The following is a 22901-nucleotide window of genomic DNA, read 5'->3' as shown; positions in this document are numbered from 1 at the left end:
CCATTAATCAAGGGCCTCAAGATCTTTCCCATGACCCATCATTCTTTCTGTTCTTTCCCTCACTTACAAGATGCATTCCTTTCTTGGCCAGAAACCAAATTCAGATCCTACTTTCTGTGAGAACTCCTGCCACTTCTCCCTTTCTCCCTTTTAGATATCGAGAGCAAAGTGATTGACAAAGAATGCACTAAAGAGAATGAGACATTTAAGTTGAAAGCAAAAGGGGATGAAATGAAGATTTGGTGTTCCACAATCAAAGAATCTGAATCCACAGGTACAAACCCATTCCTGAGAAACAAAGAGGAGGGTTATGGTGCATTCAAGCAACAAATATTAATGGATTGATTGCTTTTTAAAATTTTTTAATTTTTAATGTTTTCTAATTGGAGTGTACTTGCTTTACAATGTTGTGTTCATTTCTGCTCTACAACAAAGTGAATCAGCTATATGTGTGCTCAGTCGCTTAGTCATGTCTGACTCTTGGCGACCCCATGTACTGTATAGCCCACCAGGTTCCTTTGTCAGTGGGATTTCCCAGGCAAGAATACTGGAGTGGGTTGCCATTTCCTTCTCCAGAATCAGCTATATGTATTCATATATCCCCTCCCTCCTGAGCCTCCCTCCCACCCTCCCTACGGATTGACTGATTTTTAGACCATTTTTAATTAAACAAAATTTTTATAGTAAGCCCTTATTGGTTGGGCTTCCCAGGTGGCACTAGTGGTAAAGACTCTGCCTGTTAGTGCAGGAGATGCCAGAGATGCAGGTTCAACCCCTGGGTCAGGAAGATCCTCTGGAAGAGAAAGTGGTGACCCCCTCCAGTATTCTTGCCTGGGAAATCCCATGGACAGAGGAGCCTGGTGGGCTATAGTCCATGGAGTAGCAAAGAGTCAGACTTGACTGAGCACAACAAAAACAATATTTTGTTGGTTATCTGTTTTAAATAGGGCAGTGTGTTCCTATCAATCCCAAACTCCCCCTATGTATCCTTTCCCCAGACTCTCCCCACCCTGATGCCGGCAGTTACCATAAATTCATTCTCTACGTCTGCAAGCCTGTTTCAGTTTTGTAAATAAGTTCATTTGGATCATTTTTTAAAATTCTGCATATAAGTGACATCCTATGGTTTATTTCTGGAGAAGGCAATGGCACTCCAATCTGGTACTCTTGCCTGGAAAATCCCACGGACAGAGGAGCCTGGTAGGCTGCAGTCCATGGGGTCGCTGAGAGTCGGACTCGACTGAGCGACTTCACTTTCACTTTTCACTTTCACGTATTGGAGAAGGAAATGGCAACCCACTCCAGTGTTCTTGCCTGGAGGATCCCAGGGTCGGGGGAGCCTGGTGGGCTGCCGTCTATGGGGTTGCACAGAATCAGACATGACTAAAATGACTTAGCAGCAGCATGGTTTATTTCCTCTGTCTGACTTACTTCACTTTGTATGGTAATCTCTAGCTCCATCCATGTTGATGCAAATGGCATTATTTCATTATTTTTCATGGCTGAGTAGTATTCCATTGTTTATATGTGTCATATCTTCTTTATCTATTCACCTGTCCATGGATATTTAGATTGCTTCCATGCCACACACCGAGGAAACCAGAATGGAAAGAAACACGTCAGCACTGTTTATAATAGCCAGGACATGGAAGCAACCTAGATGTCCATCAGCAGATGAATGGATAAGAAAGCTGTGGTACATATACACAGTGGAATATTACTCAGCCATTTAAAAGAATACATTTGAATCAGTTCTAATGAGGTGGATGAATCTGGAGCCTATTATACAGAGTGAAGTAAGCCAGAAAGAAAAACACCAATACAGTATACTAATGCATATATATGGAATTTAGAAAAATGGTAATGATAACCCTATACGCAAGACAGCAAAAGAGACACAGATGTATAGAACAGTTTTTTGGACTCTGTGGGAGAAGGCGAGGGTGGGATGATCTGAGAGAATAACATTGAAACATGTATATTATCATAGGTGAAATAGATCACTAGTCCAGGTTCAATGCATGAGACAGGGCACTCAGGGCTGCTGGTGCACTGGGATGACCCAGAGGGATGGGATGGGGAGGGAGGTGGAAGAGGGGTTTAGGATGGGGAACACATGTACACCCATGGCTGATTCATGTCAATGTATGGCAAAAACCACTACAATATTGTAAAATAATTAGCCTCCAATTAAAATAAATAAATTTTTTAAAAACTAAAAAAAAAAAAACAAACCCAAACAAACAACAAAAAAAGATTGCTTCCATGCCTTGACTATTGTAAATATTGCTGCAATGAACATTGGAGTGCCTCTATTTTTTAACTTTAATTTTTTATTATTTTGAGCAAATATTTATTGAAAATAAAATAATGATAGAGGCAAAAATAGCCCATGCCCTCAGGGAGTTCCCATCTTCTAGGGAAGTCAGACATTAAATAATCTCTGGGAGTAGAGTCTGGAAGAGTGTGGATATTTGTATATGTATGGCAGGTCTATGAAAAAGACCCTGATGCTGGGAAAGACTGAGGGCAAGAGGAGAAGCGGGTGACAAAGGATGAGATGGTAGGATGGCATCACCTACTCAATGGACATGAGTTTGAGCAAACTCCAGGAGATAGTGAGGGATAGGGAAGCTTGGTGTGCTACAGCCCATGGGTTGGCAAAGAGTCAGACATGGCTTAGAGACTGAACAACAATGGCTGATTTACTTTGGTATACAGCAGAAACTAACATAACATTGTAAATCAACTATATCTCAACAAAAAATTAATTTAAAAATAATCTTACAATATGGGAATGACAAGATGTTTCCTGTCTAGTCAGCAGCCATTGGTCACATTTTGTTATTGAGAGCTTTAAGTGTGGTTAGACTGTGAGTGTAATATCCATACTGGATTTCAATGTCTTGATGTCAGAGATGAAGGAATTAAAATATCTTATTAATAATTTTTAGAATGACTACATGTTGAAATGAAAATATTTTGCAGGTAGTGAGTTAATATATAATTTAAATAATCCCCCCCCCTTTTTGTTTTTTTACTGTTCTGAAACGTGGTTACTGGAAAATTTAAAATTACACATGTGACTCATACTAAATTTCTAACATACAGTGCTAATCTGTATCAGGGATTAGCAAACGCTTCCTGTAAACTGTGGTTAGTAAATGTTTAAGGCGTTGAACGTGATAGGATCTGTTGCAACTATTTCAACTCTGTCATCAGGGTGGGCAAAAGCATTCCTAGGCAATATGTAAATTAATGGGTGAGACTGTGTTGCAATGAAATTTTTATTCACACACACACACACACAAACAGGCAATGGGGACTACCCTTAAGGTCCATTGGTTAAGAATCCACCTACAAACGCAGGAGACGTGGGTTTGATCCCAGGTCAGAGGAGATCGTACATGCCGCAGGGAAATGAAGCCTGTGTGCCACCACTACTGAGCCCATTCACTGGAACTATGCAGCCTGCATGCCCTAGAGCCCGTGCTCTACAACTAGAGAAGCCACCACGATGAGAAGCCCTTCCCTTGCACATGGAGAGTACCCCTACCCACTGCAGCTAGATAAAGCCTGTTTGCAGCCACAAAGACCAGCACAGCCTAAAAAAATGTTTTTTTTTTTTTTTTTTTAAAAAAAAGCAATGATGGCCAGATTGGCTTGTAGGTCACTGTTCATCACTCCCCTGATCTATATGCTGTCTGGATGACCCAGGAACAGGCTAGGACACAGACCACCAACATTGAAAGGGGAAGCCCACCCAAAGAGACTGAACAAGAATAACCATAAATGTGAGAAGGGAAACTTATTTCCCACTGCTGAGTTGAATCGTCCCTTAAAAACAACACAAATTCAAATTAATTTTTAAATGTAGCCAAGTTTTTTTTTTTTTTTTTAGGTAATACCACCTCAGGATTTTTTTTTTCAAGTTAATTTATTTATCTGGCTGTGTTGAGGCTCTGTTGTGGTACATGGTCTCTCTACTTCTGGTGCTTGGACTCAATTGCCCTGCGGCATGTGGGATCTTAGTTCCCTGACCAGGGATCGAACCTGAGTTCCCTACATTGCAAGGTAGATTCGTAACCATTGGACCACCAGGGAAGTCTCAGATTTTTTTTAAAGTTTCTGATGAGAGTTAACTATCTGGAAGTCCACTGGTGTTTCAGTCCTGAGAGGAGGCCAGTGAAGGTGCAGAAATACGTGAGATATTAAAGTGTGTGTGTATGTGTGGATGAGCTGGGTCATCTGTAATAGCTACTAAGCAAATGATTGGCTTTTTTTTTTTTTTAATTTTGGGGAAATTTCAGGGATCAACGGGGTGGCTTTCGTTTCCTTTTCGGGTATGGAGTCTATTTTGGATGAGCGCTTCTTGAAAGATCTTCAGATCCCCTGGGCCAGCTCCAAGAAGAAGCTGAAGATAAATTCTCGAGTTGTTGGGGGCATCATAACAGGAGGGAAGAAAGACGGGTTCTCTAAACCAGTAATCTATACTCTGGAAAACATTAAGGTTGGTGACAAGGTTTTCACTGGGCCTCCACATCCTCTATTGGCTTAACTCTCATTTTTTGACAGGGACACATTAAGCAGATCTTCCCTGGTGACTCAGTGATAAAGAATCTACCTGCTAACGCAGGAGACATGGGTTTGATCCCTGGGTTGGAACATTCCCCTGGAGAATGAAATGGCAACCCACTCCAGTATTCTTTCCTGGAAAAATCCCATGGACAGAGAAGCCTGGTGGGCTACAATCCATGGATTCGCAAAGAGTCAGACACGACTTTGTGACAACATTAAGCAGCAAGTGTCCACAATTTCTGATAACTCAACCACTTCCCAAAATCCACTGCTAGAAAAATGAGCTCTTCTATTTCAATGTGGCATTTTTCCATTCATCAATGGGCAAGGTTGAGGTTAGATTAAGTAACGTTGATGCAGGAACATTTACATGAGCTTTATTTATATTAATTATAACCAAATTAGTAATGGATACAGGTCTGGCACCCGAGACATTTCTTTTTATCACTGCACATTGAAATATCAGCATTTTTCTCCATTCCATACAGAACGTGCCCACATCTTCTTGAGGTTGGTCAGGTTGAATCCATTCAAGATGGATTCTCAGGTAACTAAAGGCTCTGAATTTTCAGCCAAAGCAGGATTTTGAGAGTGCTATCTGCGTTTCCTGGAAACCGGACGTGGAGGGAGGCAGATGGACACCATCAGGCTGTGTGCTCCTTGAAGCTTCCAAGACACATACTGTCTGTGGCTGTAACCGAATGGTGAACTTGGCTGTCATCATGGCTTCTGGGGAGGTCACGGTCAGTAATGACGCTCTGTAGTCTGGATCCTCAAATCCAATGGGAAAATACTGATTAACATTCATTGTGTGCCTCTCATGGAATTGGGCATTGTGGGAGGGAGTCATGGGGACAGAAGGGGTGTGTGCTGTGTCTCTGCCCTTAGAGAATTCATGGTCTGGTTGAGAAGCCATGACACTGGTATATGAAATGAGAACTGACTCTAAACAGGTGCTGCTGCTGCCGCTGCTAAGTCACTTCAGTCGTGTCCGACTCTGTGCGACCCCATAGACAGCAGCCCACCAGGCTCCCCCGTCCCTGGGATTCTCCAGGCAAGAACACTGGAGTGGGTTGCCATTTCCTTCTCCAATGCATGAAAGTGAAAAGTGAAAGTGAAGTCAATCAGTCTTGTCCGACTCTTAGGGACCCCATGGACTGCAGCCCACCAGGCTCCTCCGTCCATGGGATTTTCCAGGCAAGAGTACTGGAGTGGGTTGCCATTGCCTTCTCTGCTAAACAGGTGCAGGCACGATAATAACCACAAACCCCACTTACAGAGCACCTGGGCTTCCCAGGTGGCACTCGTGGTAGAGAACCCACCTGCCAATGCAGGAGATGTAAAGTGATGTGGGTTTGATCCCTGGATTGGGAAGATCCCCTGGAGAAGGAAATGGCAACTCACTCCAGTATTCTTGCCTGGAGAATCCCATGGACAGAGGAGCCGGGCAAGATATAGTCCATGGAGTCGAAAAGAGTCAGACATGACTGAAGCGCCTTAACACACAATGTGCCTGACTCTTTAGCTGTTTTTAGATGCACTTTTCAGGACAGGAGGCTGGACCTCAATAGTCTGTTTAGTCATGAAGCCAGTAATTAGTAGAGATGGGATTCAAACCCAGGATGGCCTGAGTCCAGAGGTCTCTTTCTACAAAATTGTCCATAGGCATACTTCATTTTATTGCACTTTGCAGACATCACTTTTTAAAAAAAACAGAGAAAACAAATTGAAGGTTTGTGGCAACCCTGTGTGCATTGAGCAAGTCTGTTGGCACCGCTTTCCCAACAGCATTTGCTCACTTCGTGTCTCTGTGTCACATTTTGGTCATTCTTGCAATATCTCAAACCTTCTACCAGCAAAAAGATTATGACTCACTGAACGCTCAGATGATGGTAGCATCTTTTAGCAATAAAGTATTTTTTAATAAAGGTATCTACATTTCCCAGACATATGCTATTATATACTTTAAATGTGTATGGTGAGTATGGTGGCATGTAAACATAACTTTTATATGCACTGGGAGATAAAAATTCATGTGACTCATTTTATTGCCAATATTTGCTTTATTGCGGTGGTCTGGAATTGAACCTGCACTGTCTCTGAGATCTGCCTGTAAATGGTGCAAGAATTTGTGTTACAGAAACTGAGAGTTGTGTCACTGAGAACTGGGGTTAGGTCAGGAAGGAGGTGGAACATGAAATAAGCCTTGGTGAGAAGTTAGATTTGGTAGAGAGGAAAGACAGGCTCATTGGTGCTGTGATGGGTAGCCTTGTCTATCACAGGATCCCAAGTTCAGTTCTCTGCCAAGCAGGTCCTAAATTGCTACTTAGAGGAATATAAGGCTTAAGACTTAAGAAAATTTGATCCAGAGCAAGTCTAGCCTAGTTTCAAGTCCCACCTCAATCACTTCATAGCTGTGTTTCCATTGGCATATCACTCAACCTCTCTGAGCTGAGCCAAATTTTTTCATCTTAAAAATGAGAACAAGAGAAAAATGATGACTCAGGAGTTCCCTGGCAGTCCAGTGATTAGGACTCAGCACTTTCACTTCCATGTCCTGGGTTCAATCCCTGGTCTAGGAACTAAGATACCACAAGGTGTGGCCAAAAGACAAAAACAAAAAATTAAAAGCATCAGCATTTAATTAGGGAAAAAGAGAAACTGATGATGAAAACGAACACTTATGCGTGTTTTCTGTTCTAAGTACTTTAAGCATTTTCATGGAATCCTCTTGGAACTATTCCACATGATACTTACTGTTGGTATCCTCATTTTAACAGAGGAGGAAACGGGCACAGAGCAGTTAGGTATCTTGCCCAAGCTTAAACAGCCAGAAACTGGCAGAACTGTAGTCTTAACCACTACATCACAGCATCATAGAGAAGCTGGTGCCTGGCGTATCTTTAACACACAGAAAGCACCCCGATAAAATTAATTACAAATAATGGCATAGGGAAGGACTCAACTTGTCACCTCTACTCCTGGAAGTTGGAGCACCTTGGAACACCTATTATCAGTCCTGGTTCAGTGCAGGTAACAGGAACCTCTCAAGGTATGTCAAGCAGGAAAGTATTTTAATACAGGGGCTTGGATGCTCACAGAATTCTTGGAAGGGATGGAGGACTTGAAGTCAGGGGTTCTGCCACTTGAATGTGGCTTCAAGATCGCCCCTCTGCAGCCAGAGGTCATAAATTACCTTTGGCATTTCACCCCACATCCATGAAATTAAAGATCGGATAGTCGGAATGTGGAGTCCAGCCATAGCTCGATCCTGTCTGCAGAAAAGTGGTATCTGCCTCCATCCTGCCTTTTAAAACCTTCATGTGTGCATCTCACTGGAGAACCTAAATGATGTTCAGGGCCTTAGCCCCGAGAGATTATGGGAAATGCAGTTTGTAGATGTCTTACCCTATAAGAATAGGTCATAGGAGAGGGATGAGAATGGGTGCTGATGGATGCCGAAGGGTGATGATGAACAATATCTAGTTCACACCAAGCGCCCGAGGGAGAAAAAGCTTCCAAGCTCTATATACCCAAGCCAAGAGTCTGGATAGTTCTTTTTGCTGCCTGGGGGTTATAACTGGTCATTCTCGGAGGCCAACAGTGTATCTCTTTTCTGACAGATGGAGTTCACCCTGTACCTCATTAGTCACGTGGGCACGATTATCTCACTGGTGTGTCTTGCCATGGCCATCATCACCTTCCTTCTGTGCCGCACCCTCCGAAACCAGAACACCTACATCCACCTGCATCTCTGCATATGCCTCTTCTTGGCCAAGATGCTGTTTCTCACTGGTGTGGACAAGACCGACAACCAGGTCTCGTATCCCTCAGGCTTTGACCCCATCCATCCCCATCATCTCCCCATCTGCATCTGCTCATCCTCACCTAACTCCCTCAATGCCAGTTTCCACCTCAGGACCTTTGCACATGCTTTCCCCTCTTTCCATACTCATCTGCCAGCTTCTAGTTGATGCCTTCTGGTGATAGGTCTCAGTTTCGAATGACTTTTCCTGATCATGTTATGTATGGGGGTGGTCTCTCTTCCTACACTTTAAGCCTTTGGTTCTTACCCGGGCTGATTCTGTGCCCTCAGGGGACACTTGGCAATATCTGGAGATATTGCTAGTTGTCACCTTTGGGAGGGGATGCTGCTAAACATCTTACAATGCACAGAACAGTCTCCCCCATCTTCCCATAGCAGAAAATAATAAGGCAATAGTGTTACAAATAGGGACTTCCCAGGTGGCTCAGTTGGTAAAGAATCCCCCTGCCACTACAGGAGTCACAGGAGACCCAGGTTCAATCCCTGGATCAGGAAGATCCCTGGAGGAAGAAATGGTTACCCATTCCATTCCTGCCTGGAGAATCCCATGGACAGAGGAGGCTTGTGGGCTCCTCTGGGTTTACAGAGAGTCAGACATGACTGCACACAGCACAGCAGTAGCAGTGTTATAAATATTAGTAATGCGACAGTTGAGAAATTCTTTGTTTAAAAACTGAAATATAGTTGATTTACAGTGTTGTGGCAATCTCTGCTATACAACAAAGTGACTCATTTGTATACATAAGTACATTCTTTCTTAATATACTTTTCTATTATGGTTTATCACAGGATGTTCAGCATAGTTCTCTGTGCTGTACAGCAGGACCTTGTGTCTATCCATTCTAAATTTAATAATTTGCATCTAACAACCCCAAACTCCCAGTTCATCCTTCTCCCTCCCCTGACCTTGGCGACAATGAGTCTGTTCGCTTGTCTGTGTTCATCTGTGTCATAGTTTAGATTCCACATATAAATGATATCATATGGTAATTGTTTTCTCTTTCTGACTTACTTCACTTAGTGTGATCATCTCTAGTTGCATCCATAGGTGAGAAATTTTACTTTTCAAACACTCTATTTTGCATCTTTTCCCAGCACCTATTAATATTTGAAACCATATTGATTTTTGTTATTGTTGTTTTACTCATTGTGTATCTACCTCTTCCACAAGATTGTGTGCCCCATGAGAACAAGAACTTTTGGCCAATTAAGCTCCAATAACTGTGTCCGAAACAGTAGGTTCTCGGGGTATTTCCAAAGGAAACACTACTGACATTTCAGGTGGGATAATCATTCTTAAAGCAGAACTACCCTCTCACTATGGGGTGTTTCACTTCCTAGACCCCTTGGGAACCAAAGGCTAGTAGCACTCCCCACCTCTCATCATGGGACCAAGGGTGAACAAAATTTTCCTGTAAAGAAGCAGATAAAAATATTTTTAATTTTGCAGATGCCATGGTCTCCGTTGGCAACTGCTCAACTCCGCCACTTTAGCATGAATACAGTCATGTTGTTGTTTAGTCACTCAGTCGTGTCTGACTCTTTTCGACCCCATGGACTGTACCCCATCAGGCTCCTCTATCCATGGGGCAAGAATACTGGAGTGGGTTGCCATTTCCTTCTCCAGGGGATCTTTCTGACCCAGAGACTGAACCTACCCCCACCTATCTCCTGGCATTGGCACCCGGGTTCTTTACCCACTGAGACACCAGGGAAGCCTGAAAGCAGCCATAGAGAATACATAAATGGGGAAGGCTGTGTGTCAATGAAATGTTAATTACAAAACCTGCAACCAGTCCATGGCTGTAGTTTGTGGATCCCTTCTCCTCCCCCACCCCTGTATCTTCAAACATCCCCTAAAGTAGGGTGGTCATCTATCTGTTTTTCTCTCAGACTCTCCCAGTTTTAGCACTGGAAGCTGTACATCCTGAGAAAACTCATTTCTAGGGAAACCAGAATGATTGGTGTCCCTACTAAAGGGATGGAACTACCTGTAGTGAAGACTATATCTATAAATATTTGTGGAATGAATGAAGAGGCCGTGTTTGGGGAAGTCCAGTCAAAGTAGCCACATTATGGTTGTTTTTTTTTTTTTAATTTTATCGGAAGATAATTGCTTTACAATTCTGTGCTGGCTTCTGCCATACATCAACATGAATCAGGGAAGGAGGCAGGACACAACCCTGAAAGAATGACATAGCTGGTGAGGATAGAGTATGGACTGATTAGAGCCAACTTGGTCCCAGAGAAGGAAATGGCAACCCACTCCGGTATTCTTGCCTGGAGAATCCCAGGGATGGGGGAGCCTGGTGGGCTGCCGTCTATGGGGTTGCACAGAGTCGGACACGACTGAAGCGACTTAGCAGCAGCGGGTCCGAGATGGCAGAAGATTCAACTTGCGGTAGACCTTGAGCCTCATCATACACTGCTGTAATACATTAGGATGCTAAATGACCACCCATAGGCACCCAGGCCCACCATCAAAGACCAAAACGTGGGCAGTGGCCCAATTCCTGGAAATCCCTGCTCCTTCCCCCAAATATATAGTTGAAATAATCTTCCTACTTGTTAGCCTATGAGATTACCCAGCCCATAAAAACTAAGCACAGCTGCTTTTGCCTTTTGAGATGGACAGAATTCTGTCATGGAATGTATGTGTGTGTGTGTGTGTGTGTGTGTGTGTGTGTGTGTGGTGTGGTGTGCATGCTCAGTCACATCTGACTTTTTGTGACCCCATGGACTGTAGCCCACCAGGTTCCTCTGTCCATGGGATTCTCAAGGCAAGAATATAGTGGGTTGCCATGCCCTCCTCCAGGGGATCTTCCCAACCCAGGGATCAAACCCACGTGTCTTGCATCTCCTGCATTTTCAGGATTCTTTACCACTGAGCCACTTGGGAAGCCATATGGAATGTATAGATACACATTCTAAATAAATAATGCACACTCTAAATAAATCCACTTCTTACCTATCAAAAGCAAGAACAATAGCAACAGAGGAGCCCCTTCTCTGCCTTCTTCCTCTGAACATACTCCCTGGAGTAAGGGAGACTGAAGGTGCCTGATTCTCTTCTGCAGATGGGCTGCGCCCTCATCGCAGGCTTTCTGCACTACCTTTTCCTTGCGTGCTTCTTCTGGATGCTGGTGGAGGCTGTGATGCTCTTCCTCATGGTCAGGAACCTGAAAGTGGTGAATTACTTCAGTTCTCGAAACATCAAGATGCTGTATCTCTGCGCCTTTGGCTATGGGCTCCCGGGGCTGGTGGTGGCTGTTTCTGCTGGCTTACAACCACAGGGTTATGGGATGTATAATCGGTAAGTGACATTCTTCTCTTTCCCTGAAAATTGTTATTATTAATTGTTCCATGGTGATAATTAAATGAACACACAAAAGAACAATAACGGGAGCAGTAGTCATGGCTACCATTTATTGAGCTCTTACTTTATGGGCTGCCAGGGGCAGTAGCCCAGGTTGTGCACTGCACAAATCTGGAAGCCATTGTTTGCATTATAGTATAGGTGGGTAGTGGCAATGTAAACAGCAAACTTGATTGCAAAGTTTTCAGTTTGTGGACTCTAGAGCCAACTTGCTTGGGTCTGGATCCTGGCTACACCACTATCTAGCTAGGCTGCCTTGGGCAAGTTACTTAAACTCGATGCTCTCATTTCCTCATCTATTATATGCAAGCTGATGACAATGCCTATATTATAGTGTTATTGTGGGTATTAAATGAGTTAGTATCTGCAAAATATTTAGACAGTGTCTGGCACAGTGTAAAGCATTATACATGTTTTTGTTGGTCTCTCTTTTTTCATTAAGTTTTTAATTGGAGGAAAATTGCTTTACAATGTTGTGTTGGTTTCTGCCATACAACAACGTGAATCAATCATAATTATGTATATGTCCCTCCCTTGTGAGCCTCCCTCCCCTCTACCACCCCAGTCTCTCTAGGTTGTCACAGAGCACCACACTGGGCTCCCTGTATTACCCAGCGGCTTCTCACTAACAACCCCATGGATGATAGGAGCCCGACAGACTACAGTCCATAGGGTTGCAAAGAGTCAGACATGACTGAAGCAACTGGGCATGCGTGCACTAGCTATCTATTTCACACATGATAGTGTGTGTATCTCAATGCTACTTTCTCAATTCGTCCCACCCTCTCCTTCCTCCACTGTGTTCACAAATCTGTTCTCTACATCTGCATCTTCATTCCTTCTCTGCAAATACTTTCATCAGTACCATTTTTCTAGATTCCGTGTATATGCATTAATATACGATATTGGTTTTTCTCTTTCTGACTTACTTTGCTCTGTATAACAGGCTCTAGGTACATCCACCTCACTACAACTGACCCAAATTCGTCCCTTTTTATGGCTTAGAAATACTCTGCCATGGTCTATTTTAAAGTGAGGTAGGCTTATCAAAGGTTCTGTGTGAGAAGATAGTAGCTCCAGTTGTTGTTCAGTCGCTCAGTCGTGTCCAGCTCTTTGTGGCCCCATGGACTGCAGCACGCCAGGTTTCCCTGTCCCTCACTATTACCTGGAATTTACTCAAACTTATGTCCATTGAGTCAGTGACGCCATCCAACCATCTCCTCCTCTGTTGCCCCCTTCTCCTCCTGCCCTCAATCTTTCCCAGCATCAGGGTCTTTTCCAATGAGTCAGCTTTTCTTATCAGGTAGCCAAAGTATTGGAGCTTCAGCTTCAACATCAGCCCTTCCAATGAATATTCAGGATTGATTTCCTTTAGGATTGACTGGTTTGATCTCCTTGCTGTCCAAGGGACTCTCGCTCTCCAGTACCACAGTACAAAAGCATTAATTCTTCAGCGCTCAGCCTTCTTTATGGTCCAACTCTTGTACCATACATGACTACTAGAAAAACCATAACTGACTATATGGACCTTTATCAACAAAGTCTGGACTCACTAAAATCATTCTTTTCATTTGCATCCCAGCTATCTGGGGCCAGTATCCTGGTTTTTCACATCCCCACCCCTAGGTCCTCAGTGCTCACCAGGGGAGTGGTTTATGGCTGCCTGATAGCAGGTATTGTTTTTCCTGATCACCCTCCAGGCTCAGAAATTCACTTTTGGAGGGCTGGAATCGCTGATGGATATGACATCCTTGTTTACTGATATGGCAGTAAACACTCCATTTCTCACTTCACTTCTATTAACAAATAATTACAGAATGCCTCATCCATGCCAGGCTTTGGACTGAGTGCTGGGTATTCAGAGATAAACAAAAAATTCAAAGTCCAAATTCTCCTGTAGCTCAGTCTAGTAGGGAAAGATAGACAGTTTAAACAAACAACTGAGCAAGATAATTTATGATACTGATAGATGTTATGAAAAAAAAAAGCAGCAAATTCTGCTAGGAAAGGACCAGACACAGTGTGACTTTTCAGAGGAGGTGATACTCGAGCTGAGAATTGAATGACAAAGTGTACCATGGAGAGTTCTGGAGAGAGGGAATACAAAGGTTATGAACTGAGAAATGATCTCTATCCCAGGCTGTTAAGAGAACATTTCAGGAACGTTCACTAAGGAAGAAGGTCTGAAAGAAGAAAACTGAAATGTGACCTGGTCCATTGTGAAAATTTTCACTTCAACCTCATCCTCCAATACTCTTCCATAAGCATATCTGGCAGGGTGTGAGTCATTTTAGGGTTAGGACTTTGATACAATGACTGACTCCTGTTTTTCTACATAGCTGCTGGCTGAATACAGAAACGGGGTTCATCTGGAGCTTCCTGGGGCCAGTGTGCACAATTATAGTGGTAAGTTGATTGCTTGGTCTGGTGTGTTTTGGAGGAGGGTCAAAGAGACCCAGGGCTTCCCAGGTGCGCTTCGTGGTAAAGAACCCGCCTCCCAATGCAGGAGATGTAAGAAAAGCAGGTTCAATCCCTGGGTCGGGAAGATCCCCTGGAGAAGGGCATGGCAACCCACTCCAGTATTCTTGCCTGGAGAATCCTATGGACAGAGAAGCCTGGCGGGCTACAGTCCATGGGGTTGCAAAGAATTGGACATGACTGAGCGACTGAGCATGAACACACATGGTAAGGGAGTCAGCCACTTTCATTTGTCAAATCACTTGCTTTTGTCAGAGATTCAAAAACAGGCAGATGAGTGGGAAAGTTTTATAGAGGAAAAAAGGGAAGGCTTCAGGTATGCCCTGCTCAGAGGCTGTGGACACAAGGACTCTGAAGGTAGGCTGACTAAATGCAGGGCATCCTAGGTGATCGGTTAGGGTTATATACTGGCTTTTTCCTTTTGGTCCTAAGTTGGAAGCAGAGCAGAAATAAGGGAGGCTGTCAACTATCAGTCAAGTTCTGATCATCCGGGGTGGGTTGCTGAAGGAGTTATTGTTTGGCTTCCTGGAGTGGTTACTGCAGACTATAGGTCAACGTTCTCTTTTCATAAATGGTCTGGACATCATCCATTTGTATATCCAGTCTTTCCATCCCTTCTGCTTGGCTCTGTAGGTCAATTCCATCCTCCTGACTTGGACACTATGTATCCTGAGGCAGAAGCTTTCTAGTGTCAATGCAGAAGTCTCCACACTCAAAGATACCAGGTACAGTCCAGCCTTCCTTTCCCCTCATCTTCTAGTCTCCTTTCCTTCTTTCCCCAAATATTCACTGAGTACCTTTTGTAAGCCTGGTCCTGCACTCCAAATGGAATACAGCACAGTGTCTAGATCAGAAAGGCATGTGAAGCATGCCTTAGCACCATTGCTAGGAGGAACGAGTGTTTCCAATACTAAAATCTGTTGACAATACCTTTTTTTAAGATATAGTGTTTCAGTGTAAGGATGGAACACAGTTTATTTAAATGATCTGGTGGCTCAGATGATAAAGAATCCACCTGCAATGTGGAAGACCTGAATTTGATCCCTGGGTTGGGAAGATCCCCCAGAGAAGAGCACTCCAATATTCTTGCTTGGAGAATTCCATAGACAGAGGAGCCCGGCAGGCTACAGTCCATGGGATCACAAAGAGTCGGACCCCACTGAGTGACTGAACACACACACCAACTCCAGACTCTCATTCCACCCCTCCCCCACACCCCCTCCTTGGTAACCACAAGTCTGTTCTCCGTGTCTGTGAGTCTGTTTGTTTTGTAGATAGCTTCATTTGTGCCATATTTCAAATTCCCCATATAAGTGATATCGTATGGTATTTGCCTTTCTCTGTCTGACTTACTTCACTTAGTATGATCATCTCTAGGTCCATCCATGTTGCTACAAATGACATTATTTCATCCTTTTCTATGGCTATGTAATATTCCATTGTCTATACATACCACATCTTCTTTATGCATCCATCTGCTGATGACCATTTAGGTTGCTTCCATGGCTTGGCTACTTTATGTCTAGCCTTTTATTACCATAGACAATATTGCATTCAATACATGTGTCCACACATCTTTGTGACCATGTGTACCTGTAGGCCAATTGCCTTTTCAATGGCTGTAGGATTTGACTTCCCTACCTCTAGGCTGGGAACCTGTGTGCCACACTGATTCTCACCCAGGTGATGGGTCACGTGGTGGCAGCCTCAGACTATACCTGGGAGCGTGGTGGCCCATGAGGGTGACAGCCAGAACTATATCCTCTGCAAATCTTCCCCTCCAGGTTGCTGACCTTCAAAGCCTTTGCCCAGATCTTCATCTTGGGGTGCTCCTGGGTGTTAGGCATTTTCCAAATTGGACCCATGGCCAATATCATGGCTTATCTGTTCACCATCATCAACAGCTTGCAGGGGGCCTTCATCTTCCTCATTCATTGTGTGCTCAGCCGCCAGGTGCGTACCTGCTGCCCTCCCAGCCCTGCTCCTTCCAGGGAGCTTGCCCCTGCCACACACACTCCCCCTGTATCTAAGCATGGTTCATCTCCCCATGGTGTGTATCCACCTTCAGGTACGGGAAGAATACAGAAGATGCACGACCAGGAAGACCAAACCCAGCTCTGAGACCCAGACCTCAGGGATCTTACTGTCATCTGTTCCCTCCACTTCCAAAACGGTGAGACTGTGTGTTGTCCGCATGTTCTGGTCAGACCAAGTGTTATGTGCTGTAAGCTAAGCATTTGTTGTTTCATTGCTCAGTTGTGTCCAACTCTTTGTGACCCCATGGACTGCAGCACACCAGACTTTCCTGTCCTTCACTGTCTCCCAGAGTTTGCTCAAACTCATGTTCATTGAGTTGGTGGTAACCATCCAACCATCTCATCTTCTATTGTCCCCTTTTCCTCCTGCCCTCAATCTTTCCTAGCATCAGGGTCTTTTCCGGTGAGTCGACTCTTCCCATCAGCTGGCCAAGTACTGGTGCTTCAGCTTCAGCATCAGTCCTTCCAATGAATAGTCAGGGTTGGTTTCCTTTAGGATTAACTGGTTTGATCTACTTGCTGTCCAAGGGACTCTTAACAAAGGCAGAGAAGGAAATGGCAACCCACTCCGGTGTTTTTGCCTCGAAGGCTCCATGGACAGAGGAGCCTGGTGGCAGTCCATGGGGTTGCAAGAGTCAGATACGACTGAGCAACTAAACCACCACCACCACAGTTCAAAAGCATCAGTTTTTTTGGTGCTCAGCCTTCTTTATGGTCCAACTCTTGTATCTGTACATGACTACTGGAAAAACCATAGCTTTGATGTTCATGTGTACTAACTCATTTGATAAACTGTGGTATTTAAAGGTGGGGATTGGGGAGCTAGGCTGCCTGGGTTTAAATCCCATCTCTGCATTTCAGTAGCTGTGCAAACTAAAAAAGATAAAATCATGACTCATGGATATGAAATAAGCATATATTAAGGATTTTATTCTGTGTATTAATCATTGAAGGAATGGGCAGATGTTGTAACTGGCTCACAAGAGAATGCAAAGAACAGACATGTTTGTGTATTACATCATACATAGAACGTATACAATGTATACATAATGCATAGCACTCATATAATGTATACAGTGTTCACAGTGTATACATAATACATAATATTACTATACTTTTTAATTTATATGGAGAAGGCAATGGCAACTCACTCCAGTACTCATGCCTGGAAAATCCCATGGGTGGAGGAGCCTGGTAGGCTGAAGTCCATGGGTTCGTGAAGAGTCAGAGACGACTGAGTGACTTCACTTTCACTTTTCACTTTCATGCATTGGAGAAGGAAATGGCAACCCACTCCAGTGTTCTTGCCTGGAGAATCCCAGGGACAGGGGAGCCTGGTGGGCTGCTGTCTATGGGGTCGCAAAGAGTCGGACACGACTGAAGTGACTTAGCAGCAGTAGCAGCAGCATGCTCTTTGTGTTGTCTTTCGAACCAGTTAAAACATCTGCCTGGTTTCCTCATTGGTAAATAAATGTAGTATATATAATATAACATAATTATATATCATGTAATCATACACATAATTGTAAATAAAAAATTATATCTTATTATTCATATTATAATATATAAGTTTTATATTTGTTATTGTTGTTTAGTTGCTAAGATATGTCCCACTCTTTGCGACTCCATGGACTACAGTCTGCCAGGCTCCTCTGTCCATGGGATTTCCCAGGTAGGAATACTGGAGTAGGTTGCCATTTTCTGCTCCAGGGGATCTTTCCAACCCAGGGATTGAACCCATGTCTCCTGCACTGGCATGCGGATTCTTTACCACTGAGCCACCAGGGAAGCCCAACTATATATTAATAAATATAAATATATATAAGTATAAATATACATATAAGTATACATATACATGTAAGTACAAATATATAGCGTTTCCAGGCAAGAGTACTGGAGTGGTTGCCATTTCCTTCTCTGATAAATACATATAGTATATAAAAATTTTATATGTAATATATAAATTATACATATAATTGTATATACAGACTTTGTATATGTAATTATTCATATTGCATAATATATGCATTTCAAATTATGTACTATATAAATATAAAATTTTAAATATATAGACATTATATATAATTATTCATATTATTTAATATATATAATGTACATATAATATAAATATTCAGAAGTTATATAGAATCATTTATATTACATAACACATAAAATTCATAAATGTGTTTATTTGTGTACTAATGTATTAATTATAATACATGTATAATCTCAGTAATATCAACATGAATGCACAAGTAGAGACAAAACTATTTTTTCCATGAAATTATTTCCCATCACTGTCAGTTGCTTCAAAAGGACAAAATTGTAAAGTAGTTCCGCTACAGATCAGGGCCAGATAACCCAGAGAAGGTATCCCCTGACAGCACACCATTTTCTACTGAAGCGCACGTTGTCTTCTGCACAATGGATCTCATTCAGTCTCACAGCTATACCATCGTCTATTAGCAACAACTCCCCAAATTTAAATAACGTGCAGTCCAGCCTTGTCTCCTGAATTCTATACTCATATAAACTACCACCTACCAAATGCCTACTTAGATATCCAATAGATGTTTCAGAGGCAACCTGTCCCACATGAGCATCTCATTTGGAATATGTTACCTCAGCAGATTCCCCCACCTCTCATTTCCACAGAGGGCCCTCTATTTTTCTATTGTTCAAGAGTGAAGTTGTGAAATTAACGTTGATTCTGCTTGACCCCGCCTTTCCTCTCCCCTTCCCTCATCTCTGCTCCATCAGCAAATCCTGTTGACTCTTCCTCAAAATAGATCTCGAATCTGGTTGCTTCTCTTTCCCTTCATTCCTTCTACTGTGGTCCAAGTCCTGTTGTCTCTATCCAGGATGATGGAAATAAACTCAAAAGAGGTCTGCCTTGCTGCCTCTCTAATCTTTCCCCTGCCTTATCTTTGGTCTGTTCTCCTTGCAGCAACTGGAGGGTGCTTGTGAACACCCAAGTCAGATATCTTCCCTTCTCTACCGACAACACTCCATGACTCCCACCTTATTCAGAGTCAAAGCCAAAGTCCTCCTTGTGGCCCACACGGCCTTGTCTGATCTGACTCTCTTTTCCTTCCTGTCCTTGTTGTCTATTAATAGACCCCTCATTTCACTTTGCTCCACCCACACTGGCCTGCTCAAGATTCTTCAGACATGCCAGGCTCACTTCCTCCTTTGGAGTCTTGAACTGAATGTTCTTGAATGCCTTGAATGTTTTTGTCCTGTCACCCACATAGCCAACTCCTTCACTTCCTTCAAATCTTTGTTCCAGTCATTTCTTTTCAATAGAATTTCCTCTGATAACTCTATTTTGTGCAGCTTCCTATTCACCCATCCAGGTGTTCATGCTTCTCCCACCCCCTTATCTTGATTTTCTTTTCAGGACTTTCTACTTTCTAACAATCTACTTTCTAAAATTTCCTTATTTATTGCATTTATCTTTTGTGGTCTTCCATCTTCTACCAGAATGTCTTATTAATTTTCCCCCTCTGATGTAGTCCAGGAACAAGTAACTAAGATCCAGTGGCTTAAATAAATAGGAAATTCTTTTTATTGCAAGAATAGAAGCTCAGAGTTAGGCGTTGCTGGTATTGGTTCTGTTGCTTAGTAAGGTTGCTAAGGATCTAAGCTCTTCCTAGTTTTCCATCCCACCAATAACATGCTGACTTTTCATCAATTATTTTCATGGTTGCAAGGTGGCTGCCATAGCTCCAGTCATCATGACCATGTTCAAGGCAGGAAGAAGAATGATGGGACAGAGTGGCAAACTCACCTTTCAACCCTCTCTCTTTAACAAGAAACAAAAGCTTTTCCAGAAGCCCCTTAGTGAATTTCCCTTTCACCTAATTGGTCAGAACTGTATCACATGAACACTCAGAGTTACAGAGGAATTTGACAAAACAAGTATTCTGCTTTCTAGCTTCTAGAATAGGAATATCAATAGTCAAGAGGCTCTGAGAATAGCTTTTGAGTTTGTCAACAGTGCCTGGAGGTAATCATTGCTAACATTTTAATGTTTATCCTTCTAGTTTTTGTTGCCATATTTATCTCTGCCTGTATTTGTAAGACCTGTGCCCACATACATATGATCCCTGAGTTCAAATTGTACTAATCCTGCCATTGATTCTGATCCTGATTTCTCTCACAGGGTTGAAGTCCCTTCTCAAATACACAATGGAACAACATCTCAGGAAAGCAGGTGCCTGCAGAAGCCTTCTCTGAAATCTCTTCTCAGCTTAATGTGGAAATGCACTATCTCGCCAGCCCTAGAACTCTCTGGGCAATTTGGATTATGGATGATTGGGTGTGGTGGTCTTCCCATGGCTTCCTGTCCTGGTGAGAAAAGAAGAGCTTCTGTTCCAGCTTACCGTTTTATATCTTCCGTGTTCTGCAACTCTGACTTTTCAGAGTTTTGTGGAGATAACAGATCGCAGTGCGATGGCAGGACCAAGAACTTCTGGCTACCACTTTGATTTGTCCTAAGTCCTTTGATGTGTGGCTTTAAGCGTGCCTCTCCAGCTTCTATCACATGCTTCACACACAGAGTAGCCCTCAATAAATGATTTGTTTTCTGACTGGCTGGCTTGCTTTTCAACCAAGAACCCTCCAGCTCTTTTTTAAACTCTTTTTCCCCTGGTACTCTGGTATAGCCGGTTAACAAACAATGCTGTGATAGTTTCAGGTGGACAGCAAAGGGACTCAGCCACACACATACATGTATCCATTCTCCCCCAAACTCCCCTCCCGTCCAGGCTGCCACATAACACTGAGCAGAGTCCTCTGTGCTATACAGTCGGTCCCTGTTGGTTATCCATTTTAAATATAGCAGTGTGTACATGTCCATCACATACTTCCCCCTGGTAACCATAAGTTCATTCTCTAGGTCTGTGAGTCCCTTTCTGTTTGGAACGTAAGTTCATTTGTATCATTTCTTTTTAGATTCCATATATAAGGGATGTCATATGATATTTCTCCTTCTCTGTCTGACTTACTTCATTTAGTATTGCAATTTCTAGGTCCATCTGTGTTGCTGCAAATGGCATTATTTCATTCATTTTAATGCATTGTGTATACTTACCACATCTTCTTTATCCATTTCTCTGTCCATGGACATTTAGATTGTTTCCATGTCTTGGCTATTTTGTAAATAGCGCTGCTATGAACATTAGGGTACATGTACATTTTCAAATTAGACTTTTCATCTTTCCCAGATATATGTCTGGGAGTAGGATTGCTGGATCATACAATCACTCTGTTTCTAGCTTTTTTTTTTTTTTTTTTAAGGAAGCTCCACACTGTTTTCCACTGAACACTACTATTTCTAAAATAACAACAGGTGACTTAAGTCAGGTTCCCTAAAAGCAGAACGTGGGAGGGGTGATTTTGGTGCTCATGATTTATCGACAGAATGCTCTGAAAAGAGAGAAAAAGTGAAGGAAACAGGATGAGGAATAGAAGGAGCCAGGCACGTTTACAGTCTCGACTGGAACTTACTTTTAGCCTGATCCATGAATTATATCTCAGCCTCATCCCATTTTGACACAAGGCAACCAGCCATTAAAAAAAAAAAATCTCTGTCAGTCAATTACTGGCTGTGTGCTGCCCCTATTGTGATGGGAAGATGTTTAGCAGCTCCTGCTTCATGGAGACCAGTTTCCAACAGAGCATTGCAGGGCTGGTGGCTCAGACGGTAACGAATCCTATAGCTAGAACGGGAATGCCTGCAATGCTGAAGACACGGGTTTGATCCCTGGTTGGGAAATCCCCTAGAGAAGGGACTGGCAACCCACTCCAGTATCCTTGCCTGGAGAATCCACGGACAGAGGAGCCTGGCAGGCTACTGTCCATGGGATCTCAAAGAGTCGGACACGACTGACCATTTTCAGAAGGGGGCAGACAACTGACCCAAAAAGGGGGTCAGGGAGACACACCAACAATAATAATGATTCTGCTCATCCTCATGACCAGTAAACAGAAGAACTTGTATGAGCATTTAGATATGTGTTTAGAGCTCATTCTAATGAGATTCTGAATGGCACTAAAAAGATGTTTATTTCAAATGATGTTCCAAACTTCTCAGACATTCTGATAAAACCTTTCCCTTTCTAAAAGATCTTAGAGATTGTTTACCATACCATTTGACTTTTTTAAATGATCTTGTACATTTATTTTTAATTGGAGTATAACTTCTTTACAATGTTGTGTTGATTTCTGCTGTACAACATTGTGAATCAGCTCAATGTATATCGCCTCCCTCTTGAGCCACCCTCCCACCTCCCCCCATCCCACCCTTCTAGATCATCACAGAGCTCTGAGCTGAGCTCCCTGTGCTACAGTAGCTTCTTCCTAGCTATCTATTTTACACATGGCAGTGTATATATGTCAGTGCTCCTCTCTCAATTCATCTCACCCTCTCCTTCCCGCCCTGTGCCCGCAAGCCTGTTCTCTACGAGGGCGTCTTCATTTCTGCCCTGCAAACAGGTTCATCAGTATCATTTTCCATTTGGCTTTATTGAGACTAGAATGCAACTTTTTTTTTTAATTGAAGTATAGTTCATTTAAAATGTGTTACATGAAACTCTGCCCAATG

At 42.9% G+C, this 22901-nt stretch overlaps 1 protein-coding gene across 10 annotated transcripts in view; it reads left to right on the top strand.

Annotated features, from left to right (window-relative positions):
- Window positions 1-20886, top strand: part of LOC109561675 (adhesion G protein-coupled receptor E1) — a 66403-nt gene extending 45517 nt beyond the window's left edge. For 9 of the 10 annotated variants that reach the window (XM_070792947.1, XM_070792951.1, XM_070792944.1 and 6 more), the window contains 11 exons: window positions 155-274; window positions 4311-4510; window positions 5151-5321; window positions 8202-8396; window positions 11482-11717; window positions 14120-14186; window positions 14892-14983; window positions 16043-16211; window positions 16327-16431; window positions 17890-17966; window positions 20460-20886. In XM_070792947.1, coding sequence (XP_070649048.1) covers window positions 155-274; window positions 4311-4510; window positions 5151-5321; window positions 8202-8396; window positions 11482-11717; window positions 14120-14186; window positions 14892-14983; window positions 16043-16211; window positions 16327-16431; window positions 17890-17966; window positions 20460-20784 — 1757 coding nt within the window. In that variant the 3' untranslated portion in view covers window positions 20785-20886. The remainder of the gene's footprint in view (window positions 1-154; window positions 275-4310; window positions 4511-5150; window positions 5322-8201; window positions 8397-11481; window positions 11718-14119; window positions 14187-14891; window positions 14984-16042; window positions 16212-16326; window positions 16432-17889; window positions 17967-20459) is intronic. The other variant, XM_070792948.1, reaches the window with a different exon arrangement.
- Window positions 20887-22901: the final 2015 nt, after the last annotated feature.

The sequence above is a fragment of the Bos indicus genome, chromosome 7 (assembly GCF_029378745.1).
Source record: "Bos indicus isolate NIAB-ARS_2022 breed Sahiwal x Tharparkar chromosome 7, NIAB-ARS_B.indTharparkar_mat_pri_1.0, whole genome shotgun sequence".
NCBI classification, from domain to species: domain Eukaryota; kingdom Metazoa; phylum Chordata; class Mammalia; order Artiodactyla; family Bovidae; genus Bos; species Bos indicus.
This window is presented reverse-complemented; position numbering and strand designations above follow the sequence as displayed.